The following is an 18,717-nucleotide window of genomic DNA, read 5'->3' as shown; positions in this document are numbered from 1 at the left end:
ATTCAAGGATTCTGCTTTTTAGCCAACGGGCTCCAAAATCCAGTATCAGAAGATACAGTCTTTATTTTGCCTGTTAGCCAAATCTAGCTTAATCCAAGCCAGAAATGTTTTGAGGGAAGCGCTTATTTTATTTAGAATTGTAGCTTTATACCAAAGACATTAAGGCATATTAACTTTTACTTTGGAAAGGCTATTTTTTAAAAAAAATTGTGACTTATTCTTGAGCACTAAACTGCAACCAGCAAAGGGCTGCGTGTTTATCAAATGTAATGTGATGCATCTTTTAAAATGCAGCATATCTAAAATTTACAGAGTAAAAATCACTTTTTAAGTTATCCCCACATTCCCATTAATCGTTTTGCAACATAAGAAATGCTTGGAGTCCAAGAATATACAGCCAATTCCAACTCATGGCAGCCGCATGTATGTCAGAGTAGAACTTTGCTCCATATGGTTTTCAAGGGCTTATTTTTCAGAAGTAGATCTCCAGGCCTTTCTTCCAAGATGCCTCTGGGTATACTTAAACTTCCAGTCTTTCCATTAACAGCGAATGTGTTAACCTTTTGCCTGCCTGGGGACACCAAAGTGTGCATAAACCAGTCGCCATTGAGTGGACTTCGACTCATGGGACCCCATGTGTGCTGAGTACAACTGCCCTCCATAGAGTTTTCATGCTTGACCTTTCAGAAGCGGGTTGCCAAGCCTTTCTTCTGAGGTGCCTCTTGGAGGCTTTGAACCACTGAGCTTTCAGTCAGTAGCCAAGAGCTGAAGTATTTGTGCCACCCAGGGACTCCTAGAGTATGCATAAATCCACTGCCATTGAGTCAATTTCTGACTCACAGAGACCTATAGGACAGAATGGAACTTCACCACAGGATTTCCAAGGAGCGCCTGGTGGATTTGAACTGCAGATCTCTTGGTTACGAGCTATAGCACTTAACCACAATGCCACCAGGGTTTCCCCTATAGGCATAATGCATCTATAATTTCAGATCGATACTGTGAACTTTAAATTCATGTCTATTGTAAATGGGTAATATTCAAAAGCATCCTAGGTCCAAAATTCATAATTAGAATATAATCAATATAATGACTAAAAAGGACAGAAGAATTTTTGGTTTTATAGTTCAGTGTCTTTTCCCCAAAACTCAAAGGCAAACAGCAGATAGAAAATGAATGTTGTCACCAGTGTAGATCATTCCCCAGGGCCTAAAACAGGTTTTACAATTATTATCATAAACATCTGTTAGCCTACACTTCTCCATGTAACCATTTTATATGACTACAGTAACGATGATTATCAAAAACATTGGGTTGCATGGTTAGCTGGAAGACAGATACCAAAAGTGAAGCTAATAAAATTAAAACAGAAAAAGAAAATTAAGGTAGTTTCAACCAATAAATTCTCTATAAGAAAGAAAAGAAAAGAAAAGAGCAACACTTGCCATTCTAGCTCAGTATGTGTGCTGAGCTGTGTTTTTATGCTGAAAGCTTTCTGTTTGTGGGAGAACATACCACACTTTGTGATTTGAAGACTGCGGTCCTGTGTCTCTCTAAAGCCTTCTTCCCTCATGGCTGGATTATTAAAATTGTCTGCAGACAAACCTCCTGAACTCCTTCACATCAATTTTGGGTACTTTTTCTGTACTCCTGAAACACTTATTTGATTGTTTTACTCTCTTACTGTGTCCAGAATTAAGTAAGCCTAAACTTCTCACTATGGGAGTCAACATCCACCACAAACTGACTTTGTTTTCTTTGTCTGACCTTATCTAAAACTTTCTTCCACTGGAACTTTGTCTTTAGGGCTTATCTTTGACTGTGTTACAAATATCCTAAAATTGTTCTCTTCCTTTGCTCATTGTTCTTTTCCACTAATCCAAATCCCATTCTGCAGGCTGCATTCTCCCAACCCACATCTCTCTCTTCCATGAGTTCCTCTACACAATGAATTGACTGAATTACTGCCTCAGTCGTTTTAGTCTACAACCTTCTATTCTTTTACAGGTTGGTCTTGATAGAAACATGTTCTTCTCTTAGACTGTAAGCCCCTGGAGAACAGCCATGGCTAATTAATCTTGACATTTCCCTTGGTACCGTCTTGAGTACATCTCCTATTTCCCATCGATTGATACACAACTTTCTGATAACACAAAAGTGACCGTGTGGGATTATGTGAACATAAGCACAAATTCAAACAAAAGCTAGGTATCAGTGTTGTATATTAAAGGTTAAAATTAAATAATGCAAAACAGTTCCTGGTAATTTGGAATCCTTTGCAACCAATTTTTTCAGTTACCTTAAGGCTTGCCTTAATAATAATAATAACCTTGCCTTATTACTTTTGGTTAATGTTCATTTGCAAAACCTTCACTAGTGTTCATCTGAGGGGGGGTTATAGGTACAGTTTAGATGCAAGATTAATAATGAAGATAGATAGTGTGTACATATTGTAATGTAACTAGCCATTTTTTTTCTAAGCAAGTTTCTTTTTAAATTCTCCTCAAAGTTTCCTTCAAGCAGTGAAATAAAGTACCAGAAAACAGTCACTTATGATACCAAATTATTCAGTAGCCCTAAATGAGCCTGTTCAGAATCTGAAGTGGAAACTAGAGAAAGTGATTCATAAGTATCCAGGCCTCCAAACTTTGACTCTTGCCTCAAATTTATGGCTATTTCAGATAAAAGCAACTTATTTGAGATTATTTCCTTCAGTCTGTATTTTCAAGTACTGAAATAATCTCATACTTTAATGAAACTTAAAAGTGTTACCTTATTTCAGTGTATGTGAGTGTGTGCACGCGTGCCCGCATGTGTGTGTGTGTGTGTGTGTAAGTAAAATGTCTTCAACTACCAAACACAATTGGGGAGAAAGGGAAGAAGTTGTAATGCTTGGGTTTGTTAAAAAAACAGTTGCGTCAAGTTGATTCCTGCTCATGGGGACCCACGTGTGTCAGAGGAGAACTGCGCTCTGCAGGGTTTTCAATGGCTGGTTTCTCAGAAGCAGGTCACCAGAACTTTCTTCCAAGGTGCTGTGGGGTAGACTTGAACCTCCGACGTTTCAGTTAGCAGCGGAGACTATTAACCATTTGCACCATCCAGGGACTCCTGTGGCTTGTTAGACATTTTGTGATGCTAGCTCTGTAAACCATTTTAAAATAGCTCGCATATTTAAATTCCTTTCTATTTATTTTCTCTCCTCCTGGCAGATCTTCATAAACAATGAATGGCATAATTCAGTGAGTGGCAAGAAATTTCCCGTCTTCAATCCAGCAACCGAGGAAAAACTCTGTGATGTAGAAGAAGGGGATAAGGTGAGTTTCCTAGCACTGGTTCCATTTTATGCCAGGTTTCTTTGTCTCTCTCCATCCTGAGGCCCCAAGCTCCACTACCAGTTTAAGTAGGCATGTCATTTAAAATATGGCTTCTGGGGCTGTCTAAAGAAATTTTCTAAATTGTGCTTGGAGCATAGAGGGCCCTCAGTAGCCATTTAATGGTGATGAGCCTATGTTCTGGGGTGCTCCGTTTGATTCTTTTAGTGCTCATTTTTCTTGCTGGTTTTTTGATTGAAAGAGTATCCAGGTTCACTGTACCAACTGCACAAGAAATGACTAATCATAGATTTCAAAAGAAACCCTTTATTCCTATTAAATTGTTCTTTTTAAGTTGCTAGATGGAACTGAAACCAAAAGTTAACATGGGATTTTAAAAAGAATATATTGCTAAAATTATTTCATTAAAATCATTGAATTCATACTGATCAATACCTTTAAAACTGCATTTGAAATGATTTAAAATAAATAAGAAGTGTTGTCGTTCTCTAGCTAACAATAATAACAAAAACCAACTTCTGTTTAGTAATAGCTAAAAAACAAAACAAAAAAGCTCTAAATACTGTTTTAATTTAATTCTCAAAAAAAAAAAAAATTCTCAAAGCAACCCTAAAAAGAAGATACTATTCTTTACACTTTTTAGGAATGATGAAGAAAAAGCAGAATAGAAGGGTTGCTTACCTCACTCAAGGTGACTGTTAATAAGTAATGAAATCAGCATTCAAATGCTTCCTTCTGACACCAGAGCCTGTGCCTGGCAGGGCTACTGGCTTACCTTGTGATTACTGTAGAAATAAGGTCATATTAAATGACCTCTGGGGAAAGGCAAGTAAAAGTCTACAGAAATTTTATCTGAAACATACCTTAAAAGTGTATGTGTTCCTAAATCTAACTTAATATATTTTTTCTAGCTTTTAGTTATCCAGATGTTACCAAGCGTCAAGTCGCCACAACATAAAATACGGTCAGGTCAATTTCTTTTTTGTGTGTGAAAAGACCATTGGAAGATGAAGTCAGCAAAGCCTAAGGATCATACCATTCATTACACTATGTTTTAATTCGTTGTAGCAGTCACATGTTCTGGGCCTGTCTCTATTGTTTTCACTACTGTCCCCCCAATAATGAAACTACTAATTTTAATGCGAGGAGCACTGGGGTGGCCCAAACAGTTAAGTGCTTGGCTGCTAACTGAAAGGTTGGTGGCTCCAACTCATCCAGCGGCTCCCAGAAAGAAAGTCCTAGTCATCTGATTTGGGAAGATTCCAGCCTTGAAAACCCTGCGGGGCGGTTCTACCCTGTCACCTGGGGTTGCTATGAGTCCACGCACCTAACAACAACAATCTTCATGCATTAAGCCATACAGACCTATTCCGTGATAGCAATAGACCAAAGGAGCTCTTCTGGGTTTGGGGAAGGCCACCAGATTCATGGTGCAGTATGATCAGAATGAAGTAAGACTGATTTCTGAGGGGGCAGGAGTGCAGAGTTCAGCCGCAAGAGTCAACAGATGGAGAAACAGAAACAAAATAGAATTGAGTCAAGTGTCACTTGCTTACATACTTCATTTTTTGTATATACCAAAGAGTTCATCAGGGCATAAATTCTTCAAGGGTTTCTCACTACTTTCAGAAAAAAAAAAAAAATCCATGTGCAGTGTTCCTTATAATATTATTCAACCCTTGTCCCATCCACACCCCGCCAATCTGAGGTCCAGCTGCACCCTGTCCAGTGCTGTCCCCCAAACATTGCATGCTGGTCATCACCTCTCTGCTAGGTGCCCTGCACGGTCCTCAAGGCCTAGTTCATATCATCATCTGTAGTAAGAAAACAGAGGTCCCACATTTTTACTTACCCCCTTTCAGTTTCTGTCCCTTTTCGTGTAAAATGAGGACATAGGAAAACTTTGGGAAGTAAATAAAAAATATGCAGAAGTCTTTAACAGTGCTGAGCACGTAAGAAAGCCTCAATCATTACCGGGTCTTACGTTTCTAAAGCCATCTTTAATATTCCCAGTTAGAATTGTTCTGCTTTGTAACATTATAGAACATGTCGTTGGCCTCTATTATAACCCTTGTATTTCATAGCTATTGGCTAATTTGACTGAGGCAGTATGCTTTGTATGGCGATCAACACTAAAAACAGTTATCATCAACCCCAACTCATGTCAACCCCACGAGTGTCAGGGCAGAACTGTGCGCCAAAGAATTTTCGATGGCTTATTTTTCAGAAGTACATGGCTGAACCTTTCTTCTGAGGTGCTTCTGGGTAGACTGGAACCTCCAACGTTTTGGTTAGCAGCTGAGCATATTAATCATTTGCACCACCCAGAGATCAACACTACACCTCACATTTATGTCCTCAGTACTTGGTGCACTATAGATTCTGAATCAATGTAACATTCTTCTCCACCAAGCTTTGAATTTCCATACACCCCACACACTTGGGAAGACACTTCGGAATCCAGTACAAAACTTACTATTAACTAAGGCAGTGACTGTCAAAATTTAGCTTGCATCAGAACCTCTTAGAAAGCTTGTTAAAACACAGTTCACTGTACTCCACCCTCAGAGTTTGTTTTAATAATTGTTGAATGGGACCCCAAATTTTCACTTCTAACAAATTCTCAAGCGATGCAGATGTTTCTGGGTGGGAGGGGACTATACTCTGAGAAGCAGTGAACTGAGATATTGAGCCACACGTTGAATCTCTTCTCAAATGCTAGCATTTCATAAGGTTTATGGACTTTAACAAGGAAGGAAGTTGATGACCAGAAAATGTTATGGCAGTAACTCTGCACCTCTATGAAAGGTTCTAAGCCCAAACTTGGGCAGAAAAATATTGCTCATACCTGGCAAAATGACATAAGAAATGCAGAAACTTGTGTCCTACAAGCCATTGCCAAAAATAAGAAAAATAAATAAATAAATAAACCAAACCCGTGCTGTCGAGTTGATTCCGACTCAGAGCGACCCTATAGGACAGAGTAGAACTGCGCCATAGTGTTTCCAAGGATCGCCGGGTGGATTCAAACTGCCAACCTTTTGGTTAGCAGCCATAGCTCTTAACCAGGGTTTCCACCAAGAATAAGAGGAACATTTATTCTTCACATTCAACCTTTTATCAGGGACTTGTAGAGATCCACACATTACATGAGCTCAAATGTCCCTCTAGTTTCTTGAGTGGCTCTGGCAAGCCTGGGAAATATGTGGGAAGCTTTAATAAAGGGCAAGGTGAGGACAGAGTAAGACACTGACAGGTGTCTGCTCTTTCCACTCAGGAGGGAGCCTGTGGATCTCTTTTCAGTTTGCAACTAAAAGAAAAAAATATTCTTAATGTTTGAACTCAGGGGTCTTGAGCACCTAGCTCTGCCACTGGCTTCGGGGATTAGTTTCATCAGTGAAAGGACTCTGAGCCTGGAGTTTCAGATGAAATCATGGAAGGTAGCACGAGGACATCGTTGACACTTAGGGGATCTGCCTCCTTTCTCAAGGGTAGAAAGGAAAAGCTGATGATCGCACCCGAAGCTTCGAAATGTTTGTCATTTATTTGCTCTGTGCTTATTGACAAATTATTCCTGCTCAGAAAAGAGCAGGGCTGTCTGCCCAAATGTAAATTAAGCACACTCATTTATATACCGTAAAGCTACGGTTGGCAGGATATTTGATCACTGGGATTAAATTGCTCACGGTATAAACTGCCCATGGAAAGCCACAGTGTGCTTAACATTCGGCACTCCTGTTGCAGCCCGTTCCTTTTGGAGTGATCTACTAACTGTTCTTTTCAAATAATCGTTGCTGTTCTCACAGTTTTGCCGACAAATGTGCAGTAACCTCCAACAACGCTGCTCAGTGAAAGGTACAAATCTTGTAAATTACATGGTCACAGTAAACCCGATATTCTAGAACTGACGCTTAGAGAATGAGCCAAGAGGGTTTAGGGATTTAATTTAGGAGTAGAATGGTGCGAACAATGGGCTGTATACCGCCTTTCAGTGGTATTAGAAAGAAAGGAGGAGGGGCAAGAACAAATGGAGGTTACAAAGCAAAGCCCAGATGTGGGTGGGAACTGTTTTCTTTTCACTTCAGTGATTCTTTTAGGCTATATTGACTAATCCTGAAAACTGCTTTTAATACCAAAGCATGACCTAGCAAATGATGGTTGGGATTAAAAGCAAGAGTCCATTTAAGTAAGTGCCTATGACAGGTGTAAAACTAAAACTGGTCTGATAGCTACTTTCTCCATTTCTGAATGAATTTAATATGGAAGTGTACAATCTAGGAGTAACTGAATAGTTAAGTAAGTGGTACTTTCTTCGTTATGCTTCAAAGGCATTGGGTGTTTCATCATCGTTTGAATTGTCTTCATACATTCAAGCTTGTGGTTCCTTACTTAAAAAAAAAAAAAGTTTTAAACATTATAAGGCAAAAGTGTTATTGATGATGGAAAATCTGAGTTAATGTACCTGATTGTTTTCTGGTTAATTCACAAATTGTTATCCCTGGAAATACCAGACCTGAAATAAAAATGTTAGTTCTAGAATAATAAAAAAAAAACCCTTATACCTAATAATTTTGATTAATATAAAAACTCTTTGTCATATAATGGAATATATTAAAATAAAATTTGCTATATAAATATCAATATGATTTATATCACCTTTATTATAATCATATAAAGTCAATGAGTTTATAAGATAGTAAACAAAATTATTAAGTGTTTATTACCTGCTATTTTTAGGCCCAGAACAGTGAGAAATATTATAGCTTATAACACAGACAGCAGTAAATATTCCCTGCAAAGAAGAGATCATTGTTAGGAAACAACCTTGCACAGCTGTAAGAGCTGGATTTTGGGATCAGATATAGGATCACACCCTGACTCTACCAGCTACTCGCTCAGACATTCAATATCAATGAGCCACAGTTTATTCACCACGAAATAAGATCCATAGTACTTAACTATAGTGGTAACTTTGGGATTTGATGAGCTAATAGCTGTAAAGAGCTTAGCTTAGTGGCTGGAGCTTAGTAGACCCTCAACTAGTAGCTATTATCAAGCTGGATTAGTTTGGAAAGAGTTTAGGTAGATTGTAATATTTGAGGTGGGTCTTGAACAACGTGTAGGATTTTGAAAGGAAAGCGGTACACTGGAAGAGACTTCTAGGGAAGGAGAATTATGGGAACATAAACCGAAAACCAAACCCACTGGCATCGAGTCAATTCCAACTCATAGCAACCCTATAGAACAGAGTAGAACTGCTCCATAGAGTTTCCAAGGAGTGCCTGGCAGATTCGAACTGCTGACCTTTTGGTTAGCAGCAGTCGCACTTAACCACTACGCCACCAGGGTTGCCCATGGGAACATACGGGAGAATAAGCTTTGGTAGGTGAGGTGGGGCCCAGACACCTTGAAGTTTGCCTGGAATTCTTGGTGTCCCAATCTCCAAAGAGTAGTGGTGAGAGAGCAAGGGCTCTACACAAACTCAGTTCTGCTACGTTTACCTATTGACCTTGGGCAAATCTCTTCTCTCCCTTGCTTCAGTTTCTTCATCTGTAAAATAAGGAGCATATTATCTCATAAAACTATTGAGAATTAAATGAGTTGATGTATAGGGAGTTATTACAACATTATTGGACACATAGTAAGCACTCCACTGATAAGCAGCTATTAAAAATAATTATTTGTTCTAGGAAATCAACCGCAGCCTGCATTCATGGGCTCATCATTCTATAGATAAGGCATTGGGCTTAATTTCAACATACTGACTTTGTAAATGTGCTAGACTTTGGCCTAATGAAGATACAGTGACCACTTATAAGACGCTCCAGTCTATTTTATAGGGTCATTGCCATTGGATTTGCTGATACGTTTAGCCTACTGAATTGAATTACCATTTTTCTTCCAGGCAGATGTTGACAAAGCAGTGAAGGCTGCAAGACAAGCTTTTCAGATTGGCTCTCCATGGCGTACTATGGATGCTTCCGAAAGGGGACGGCTACTATGCAAGTTGGCTGATTTAATTGAAAGGGATCGTCTGCTGTTGGCAGTGAGTATTAGCCACGTTAGACAGGTAGTAAGAGCTTTAGAAAACATTTACTGTTCGAATTGGAAAGTCATTAGGTTTTTGTGGTTACTGTGTGTGCTGTACAAACAAAATATAAAACATTTCAACTTCTAGATTTTATACAGAAACGGTAATATTGAGCTTATTCTCAAATAATAATCTGTACTCTAGGGTGATGTAGTTTCTGCCTCCATAATAGATTGCAGAGTCCAAACTCTGCAAACACTGAGTTAAACCAAATTTCACAGGTGTCTTTCCTTTACTCTAGAACTTGTCAGAGCCTTTAACAAAGTCATGTGCTGTGTGAAACGCTTAGACTGATACCCTGGGTTTCTCAGACTTGCTTGATCACTGACCTCTTTTAGTGGAAAACCTCCTGGGGTTTGTTAAGATTTCCCAGAATAGTTTTCTAAAATAAATCTTATTTCTCCCTAGTCTATCCCACTAAGACAGTTAATACTGACTACTTTTTCCCTTCTGAAAATGTATCTGTTCATTTGATTAACTTAGGATCTTTTTACAGGTAGAAAAAAGGCAAAGAATAAGTTAAAAAGTCTGATTATTTATGTGCTTTTAAAAGTTATGTTTTTGTATATACTCCTCTTAAAAATATATATTTTACCAGATAGATGAGTCAGCATTTAATATGGGAGGTGTGTGCTTCCTTGTTTTCTTTTTCTCAGTTGTGTGTTATAGGGAAATCAACTGAACTACAAACCAATACTAAGATCCAGTTTCATAATAAATGTTTATTATCTTTAGAATCTTAAACAGGCAGTAAAGAAGAGGCCTACAATCTTTTTTAATCAGCAGTAAAAGCAAACAAACAAAATAAACCCATTGCCATCAAGTCAATTCCGAATCCTAGTGACCTTATAGGGCAGAGTAGAACTGCCCTGTAGGGTTTCCAAGGAGTGCCTGGTGGATTTGAACTGCCAACCTTTTGGTTAACAGCCAAACTCTTAACCACTAAAATACCATCTCCTACACAAGGATTTAGCATAATTCAAAGTATGCAAAAATACAGAGCCAGAAACTATGTGCAATAAAACTACATTAACCAAAATTTCCTGCAGGAAGAAAGCAGGATTTACTAAAACTTGGCTTCTCTCATTTATCTAATCTATGGATAACAGAGTGTTGAATGCCTCTGTCAGCACAAGTTTCTAAGGGAAAAAATAGCAGACATACAGAAATCATGTTTGATTTAATTTTGAGATGATAAACAGTATAATACAAAGACAGAAGATGGTATAACAGAACATGTCACTCCCTCAGCTGCAGATTCCTGCCAGGTAACCACCCCAGCAGAATATTAGGTCTCAAAGAGCTCTTTAAAGTTCTGCTGAATAAAAGAAGGAAAAGAGAAGACAGGATATTCTATAATGTTTAGTGCACCAGACTAGAAAAGGTTCAACTTAACAGCTTGGCCACTCAAATGATAATTATGACAATAGCAAAATTGAGAGTATCACGATTAAAAGAAAAAAAAAGTCTAATTTTGTGAAGAAAATTCTGTGTATGTAACAATTTGAATAATCATAAAAATAACCACATTTGAAACATTTCAATTCATCTTAATTCATTTCTAATTTATAATCTAAACACGATGGCTCTTATTCTAGACTGGAGCATTCAGGGATGAAAGGTCTAGGTGTTACTCAAGTTTGTGTGACTAGACTGGTTATATCCAGAGAGAAAGCAAAAATTAAAAAATAATTATTGAAGCATCATTAATAGTCACTGGCACTAAATTGTCACCCTCAGTTGGATTATACAATAAGTAAAACCCTGTTGGAACTCGGATCTGCCTAAGGAGACTTGTCCATAGTTTGTACAATAGACTTTTCCACATCTTTAAGTTTTGTTTCATTTTGCACAGTTCGTTTTTAAGTGCATTTCTTTCTTCTCGCATTTTTACTATGAGCGTCAAGGAGAAACCACGTGGCAATATTTAAATTTTGCTTAGAAACATCATCAGCCAAAACCACTTCCACATTTTTGGCATCTGTTAGAGCAGCACCCCACTTCCAGTACCAAATTCCTTCTTAGTTATCTAGTGCTGCTAAAACTGAAATACCACAAGTGGATGGCTTTAAAAGACAGAAATTTATTCTTTCATAGTGTAGGAGCCTAGTAGTCCCAATTCAGGACACCAACTCTAGGGGAAGGCTTTCTCTCTGTCTCAGCTCTGGGAGAAGGTTCTTGTCTGCTTTCAACATCTGTGTGCTCAGCATTCCTTGGAGATCTCCATGTGTCTTGGCTTCAATCTTCCTCTGGGTCTAGTAGGTTCTCAGTTTAGGGACCCCAGGTCCAGAGGATATGCTCCACTCTCAGCTCTTCTTTCTCAGTGGTAATGATGTTCCACACCTCTCACTCGTTTCTCACTGGGCAGCTAACTGAAAGGTAGGTGGTTTAAACACACCAGCAGCTCTGTGGGAGAAAGTCTGCTTCTGTCCTATAGGGTTGCTATGAGTTGGAATCAACTCAATGGCAAGAGGTTAAGATAAAAGATGTGATTCAAGCAAGGGCATGACCTAAGTAAGGGTGTGATTTGAGTCAGAAACCCTGGTGGTGCAGTGATTAAGTGCTACGGCTGCTAACAAAAAGGTCAGCCGTTCGAATCCACCAGGCGCTCCTTGGAAACTCTATGGGGCAGTTCTGCTCTGTCTTATAGGGTCGCTATGAGTCAGAATCACTTGACGGCAATGGGTTACAGGTAATTTGAGTATACCCTCTTGTAAGGCTGTGACTCGAGATATACCCCACACTTATCTTGCCTCACTAACATATAGAGGCTAGGATTTATAACACATCAGAAAATGGGGGATAATTATATCAGATGACAAAATGGAGGACAACCACACGATACTGGGAATCATGGCCTAGCCAAGTTGACACATATTTGGGGGACACAATTCAATCTATAACAGTTGGTTTTCTGGAGCACACTCATAATATGATAGGAGGACCACTATGGTTTAGAAACCAGAATCCAATTACTATTTCTGCCTGGATCTTGCAACAAGACCTTAAGCAAGTTATTTTAACTTTTTTTTTTTTTTTTATTTCTTCTCTTTTTAAATGAGGTTAGACAAGATAAGGTGACTTATTTATTCCATACCCAAATTTCTGTTAAAGGAAAAGCCAAACCCATTGCCATCAAGTTGATTCTGACTTAAAGCGACTCTATAGGACAGAGTAGAAATGGTTTCCAAGGTTGTAGTCTTTACAGAAGCAGACTGCCACACCTTTTTCCAGTGGAGCAGCTGATGGGTTGCAACTACTGATCTTTCAGTTAGCAACCAAGCGCTTTTACCACTGTGCTACCAGGGCTCCTACCAAAATTCTATAACACATAATTATTCAAAATATTGGCAATACATATATTCACAAGGAGCCATAGTGGTGCAACAGTTAAAGCACTCAGCTGCTAACAGAATGTTTGGTGGTGGGAACCCATCAGGTGCTCCAGGGAAGGAAGATGTGGCGCTCTGCTTCAATAAAGATTACAGCCTTGGAAACCCTATGGGGTGGTTCTACTCTCTGTTGTAGTTTCGCTATGAGTTGGAATTGACTTGATAACAATGGGTTTGGTCTTGGGTATATATTTTCATATATATTCTTTAATCTAGAAATTTTCTGAAAGTTGAGATTTGACATTTGATCTCTTTTTCAGACACTAGAGTCAATGAATGCTGGAAAACTCTTTGCCAGTTCGTATATGGTAGATGTAGGAAGCTCCATAAAAACACTACGCTACTGTGCAGCCTGGGCTGACAAGATCCAGGGTCGAACAATACCAATTGGTAAGTAGCTTTGAGAAACCACCAGGGATGGGGTAGGGCAGGGGAAATTACTACAGAGATGAATAATTCCAAACTCTTCTTTTAAAAATGCCAACCAAACAAAGCAAATTTATTTTCTCCTTGACTTGGAGAAAATTCAGTTCTGAACCTGAAAGCTCTGTTAAGATTTATCAAATGGCTTTTAAAATTGTTTCAGCAAAATCCCACTGAATATTTTAGCAAACACTGAAGTAAGCACATTCTTTTGGCCACAACTACTGATTTAAGACAACTGGCTCTCTAAGGACCCGAACTTTTCAAAGGTGGTCTCTGAACTTATATATTTGGGTTGTATTCCAATAGTGACATTTATAACTATCTATAATGTAATTATTTAAGCCTCCTTTCTTGTTACAGAATGAGTCTGTTATAGTCATCCGTACCTGGTCTAACTCAGTGTAATCAGACCAGGGTAATTCAACAAAATAATTCACGCTGATTTGTTTCAAATAGCTTTAGTCAGAACAAGATGGCACTGGGTTTATAGCTGACTTAAGAAGTCATGTGTGTGAATATGTGCGTATGTCTCATTTTAGTGAAGGCATGGGCACACTGAGATAGAAATGTGAAAAAGCACCAACTTGGAAGACAGTATGGGTGGAGTTTAATCCATATAAACTTATTGACTGTAGGATTGCAACCACCTCCAGTCTGGTCCTGATGTGCACTTCCAGACTAATGGGAGCATCCAGTACGTTTGAAGTGGTATCTGGGAAGTTAAAAGGGGAGAGTGAGGCCATGGTGGTCCCAAGGAATTTGGTTCTTTCAGTAACTGTTTATTTATCCTTTGACAAATGGGAAGTGCCATTTCAAGTACAAACAGACCTTGATAAGGAGAGTTCTTGCTGTGACGGCCAGGAGGCATCTGTGGGAACTAGAGCAGAACAGAAAATAAAGCGCAGTGTAATGCCCAGGTCGACCACATCAAACTCTGAGGCGTGTGACTCAGTCAAGTTCAGGTTGAAAGAAGTATCTTTTTTTTCTGGCTTTTAATTTTATTTTTTCATGAATTAGGAGTGTTTGCTTCTGCTGTTCAGTAGGTACAAAAAGAACATTTTAGAACAAGCTACTAAAAAAAAAAAGCCACTAGGAAAGGCTACATATCTCATTGCTTTAGGGACTTTTTTTTTTTTCCTACCATTTTCTAACTTTAGTATTTTTTAAGTTCTATTACTTTTTTCTTTTTTTTAAAGCTTATTACTTTTAAAAGTTATAGCTGTCTTAAATACATTTTATCATGGTTCTTAGTCACACACCTACTTCCTTTCTCTATAAAAGTTTGAGAATAGAATAATATCGAAAGCAGCCCTCTTACTCAGTGAGAAATAGAATCAATTACCTTTCAGATCTGTACGAATAACTTCAGATATAAGAATCAGCACATAGTCAATTCCTATGAAGCAGAGGTCAGACATACCTTCACCTTCAGCCTTCATTACCAATTCTGACACCAGCCGTCTCTCCCACAGCACTCTCTGAGTCTCTTCTGGATTCAATAATATGTAGCAATGACCACACAGAACTCACGGACCATACTAACGGTTAAGTGGTTTATTAAGGAACAGGGTACAATTAGGAATCAGGATCAACAGGCTAGAACTCAGGGTCAGGGTTAGGAAGCATGTAGGCAAAGTCTCCCTTCAGTGCAGGATAGCTCTCTCAGCTCTTCTTGACCTTGCAGGCCTCCTCTTGGTCCTTTCAGAAAGGCTCCTCTCACCCCACTCGGGACAGGCTCCTCTTGGCTGTGCCATTTATCAGTGCTGGCTCTGCCTCTGGGCCCCTTCTGGGCCTGTTGGTGTCTTCGGTGTTATAGCCCATGACCACGTTACAGCTCCGTTAGAGGTTCCTTGCCTCCTCTCTCTCTGCTTCTTCTCTCTTTTCTCTTCTGCTCCTTCTTGCTACTTCTCTTCCTTCTTCTTTCTGTCTCAAAAACCTCCGTGAGCTTGGCTGCTTATATACTCCTTGTCGATTTCAAGGCATGGCCCCTCTCAGCGGGGGCCACAAACTGGCCAATTCCTTTTTGGTAGGGCACAGACACTTCATTTGCATAGTCAGGCTATATAGTCACTGCATTTTCATAATCTATTGACTAAGACCTGTAAGATGCATACCAATCACAGGGCAGACTGTGGCCCAGGACCAGGAAAAAAATGTATCAAACCTGTCTGCAGCTTCCCCAGGAAATGTCAATCAACCTGTAGAAAAGTAATAAACTGTCTGGGGTAGAAACCCAGGGCAAAGGTAATTCCTTAGGGCTGAGGGGAAAAAATCTCTCAAGCTGTTTTTCCAAAGAACCAAGGCAAACGCTACATAAAGGGACTCATTTCACCACAAGATATTTTCAAGTTTTAAGCATCTTTGCTTTGACCTAACTCAGTCTCACAATTCCAGTCATTCCAAATTACTACTTAGGGGCTCAAATTTTCATTTTGTAAGTACTGGGAGATATATATATATATTTTACTTTTTGCCTACACCTTCCTCTCACATAAGCCTTAAATCATCATTTCATGAATGTCAAATATATTTGTCTAAATATGATTCTGTGTATATTTTATTTTCCAGATGGAAACTTTTTTACTTACACAAGACATGAGCCTATTGGTGTGTGTGGTCAAATCATTCCTGTAAGTTGGTCTCCTGTATAATTTTCAATCTTAATAATAAAATTCTAAGTAGTTGTAAATCTATTCAATTGAGCAATGAAGCTTTCTCCAACACAAATGGATCCCTATGTATTTGCTAAATTCAGAGCAAATTGTACGACATGTTGAACCTGAGTCTCCCTGTGACTCAATTTTCTGGATATGAACTTGGTTGTCCAGAAACAGTGGCGTCACTAAGCTTGGTGTGACCCAGTGCTGAAACTCCTGGTGTCCACCCCACAGGGACCTCTACCCATACTAGACCATACAGAATCCTTAGTAATGTTTACTATCAATTTTACTCACAGGATAATATGTGATAAACATAGTTTTAAATAGCTTAAATGTAATATTCTTAGATTATATGAATACTAACAACAAAACTGTTGTATACAGTCTTTCTACGTTGAATTACAACATTATCAGTTACGTTATTAGTCATTGAGCAAAAGCTTTTTTAATTTTTCTCCTTCTTAATTGCTACTTCATTCTCAAAAAAGTTATTGGTATAAGTTCACAGATTGTGATTACTACAATATTGTAGCTAAAGCCCCAGAGAATTTGGCAAAATCCGTGACTAGAAAACCCCGAGTAGCAACAGAAACAACAGCGAGGGCTTGCAGCGCGTGCAGACGAAACCACGTGATTCAAAACATGGTTGTAATGCGATAATAATGACAGCTCTGACCTGAGTGCGTTAGAAAGTTGAAAAGGTAAATTAGCATAGAGCTTTAGCCTTGTAGGTATATTGATACATGTAAACTGGGCTTTCGAAAAATGTTTTGTTAGTACAACTATTTTTATTAAAAAAATCAATTTCTGCTGAAGTACAGCAAAAAAATTTTACAAACAGTCATTTTGGTGTCACCCCGTCTGACAGTGTCACCCAGTATGGTCCACACTCTCTAGAGACAACACTGTCCAGAAACCTCTCTGTATCTTAATATATCCCTGGAGTGTGTTTGAATATTAACAGCATCGACAAACCATAACGTTTTACTCTATGGGCTCTTTTGAAAAGCAAGTCATATTGCATATTCTTTGTAAGATCCATGCTTTTCATGCATGTGGCAAAATGGCCATCGCCAGCCCATCTGCCGCAGGACACCATTTTAGGGAAATGTCCTAGGCCCTACTACTCTCCAACACATTTTGTCTCCATGTTGGGACTTTGCATCATGGAGAATAGTAGCAGTCAGATTGTTCAAATCCTAAAAGAATATCATTTTTCAATTTAAAATTCAAGAAAAAGTGCCAGAGGTATTTGGAGCACTATAGGGAACATATCCTGCCCTTAGATAAGAAGCTCTGATGCTCCACATTCCTCTCAGAGAAGTTAGGATTCTAAGGCATCAGGACGATTTCCTTTGAACCCCAACAAACGAGAACATCTAAATGATTTCACTTTGGCTGGCATATCCAAAAGTGCCAAATGAAAAGATTATGAAGGGTCCGGAAGCTGAATCTCTTGCTACAATGATTTTGGAAAAAATCAGCATTTTGAATGATTCATTAGTTCAAAAATATCGATAAAAGCTACATAATCCTGAATACTAATAATAGCTAATATTTATTGTACTATGGTGAATGGCGAAGCCCTGCCGGTGCAGTAGTTCAGAGCTAGCTTGACTGCTAACCAAAGGTCAACAGTTTGAAGCCACCAGCCGCTCCTTAGAAGCCTTGTGGAGCAGCTCTACTCCGTCCTATAGGGTTGCTATGGGTCCGAATCAACCTGACAGCAATGGGTTTTATGGTGAACTAGTCAGTGACTGTTCACTGTTCATAAGCACTTGGCCTACGTTCTCGATTAATTCTCAGGACAGCCTTCTGAGGTAGAGAGGACTGTTTTCAGCATTTACAGCTTGACAACACACAGAGAGCAAATAACTTGTGTGAGTTCACATGGCTGGCCAGGGATCGAGCCAAGCCTAGACTTCTTGGTTTTTTAACAACAGTTTAGTCTTAAAAATAAGTGCTATTTAATAATACTGTTGGGTAAAGAATTACAGTAAATGACCTACTAGAAGAAAGGAATAATTATACTTTTTAAATGCAGGTAACTTACAGTATGTTTAATAGTAAGGGTGGACTCTCAAGCCATGCAGTGGTATTTTTCATAATGGGAAAAGAACTCAAAACAACAGGAGTTGAATAATTTCAGAACTCTTTCCTGCTCCTTCCCCATACCTAATTTATTTAGAGCTTTTAGCATTCACAATTTGCTTTTAGCAATGAATTTAAGTAAGTAAACTATTCAAGATGATTACACAAAACTACTACAATTACTATTTAACATCTACAAGGTGTGTAAAATGTAAAAGTTTGATTAGCAAATGTGCTTTCCAGCACTAAAAAGACTCTATTGTTCTATATTCATCATAGTGGAATTTCCCATTGATTATGCTCATTTGGAAGATAGGACCTGCCCTTAGTTGTGGAAACACCGTGATTGTCAAACCAGCAGAGCAAACCCCTCTCACGGCTCTTCATGTGGCATCTTTAATAAAAGAGGTAAGTGTCCTGAAATTGAAATAGACACAGGAACTCAGGAGTCCTAATTTATAATGGAAAGACCTCAGTTGGTGCTACAGTAAACTACATTCTCAGCAAATGGATCCTGTCCGATGGTGGGGACGTCTTTAGCGTTGTTACTGGCTTGGATTTCTGGCAGTCAACCCAAATGAGCCGCTGCTCAGAGATGCCAAACTCCAAGGCTCAGTGTCACACAGTCATCTTATGATCACTTTTCTTTTTCTTTTGCACATCTCTTGTGAACACAAATTCGTGTTGAAATTCATTTGGCTTCCTTTCAAATGTTAAAGTGTAAG

General features: G+C 38.8%; 1 protein-coding gene across 1 annotated transcript in view; it reads left to right on the top strand.

Annotated features, from left to right (window-relative positions):
- Window positions 1–2,394: 2,394 nt before the first annotated feature.
- Window positions 2,395–18,717, top strand: part of LOC100662556 (aldehyde dehydrogenase 1A1) — a 41,545-nt gene continuing 25,222 nt past the window's right edge. Inside the window, exons 1-6 of the mRNA XM_010587509.3 lie at window positions 2,395–2,618; window positions 3,210–3,314; window positions 9,238–9,378; window positions 13,076–13,205; window positions 15,810–15,871; window positions 18,272–18,400. Coding sequence (XP_010585811.2) covers window positions 2,553–2,618; window positions 3,210–3,314; window positions 9,238–9,378; window positions 13,076–13,205; window positions 15,810–15,871; window positions 18,272–18,400 — 633 coding nt within the window. The 5' untranslated portion in view covers window positions 2,395–2,552. The remainder of the gene's footprint in view (window positions 2,619–3,209; window positions 3,315–9,237; window positions 9,379–13,075; window positions 13,206–15,809; window positions 15,872–18,271; window positions 18,401–18,717) is intronic.

The sequence above is a fragment of the Loxodonta africana genome, chromosome 9 (genome assembly GCF_030014295.1).
Source record: "Loxodonta africana isolate mLoxAfr1 chromosome 9, mLoxAfr1.hap2, whole genome shotgun sequence".
Taxonomy (NCBI): Eukaryota; Metazoa; Chordata; class Mammalia; order Proboscidea; family Elephantidae; genus Loxodonta; species Loxodonta africana.
This window is presented reverse-complemented; position numbering and strand designations above follow the sequence as displayed.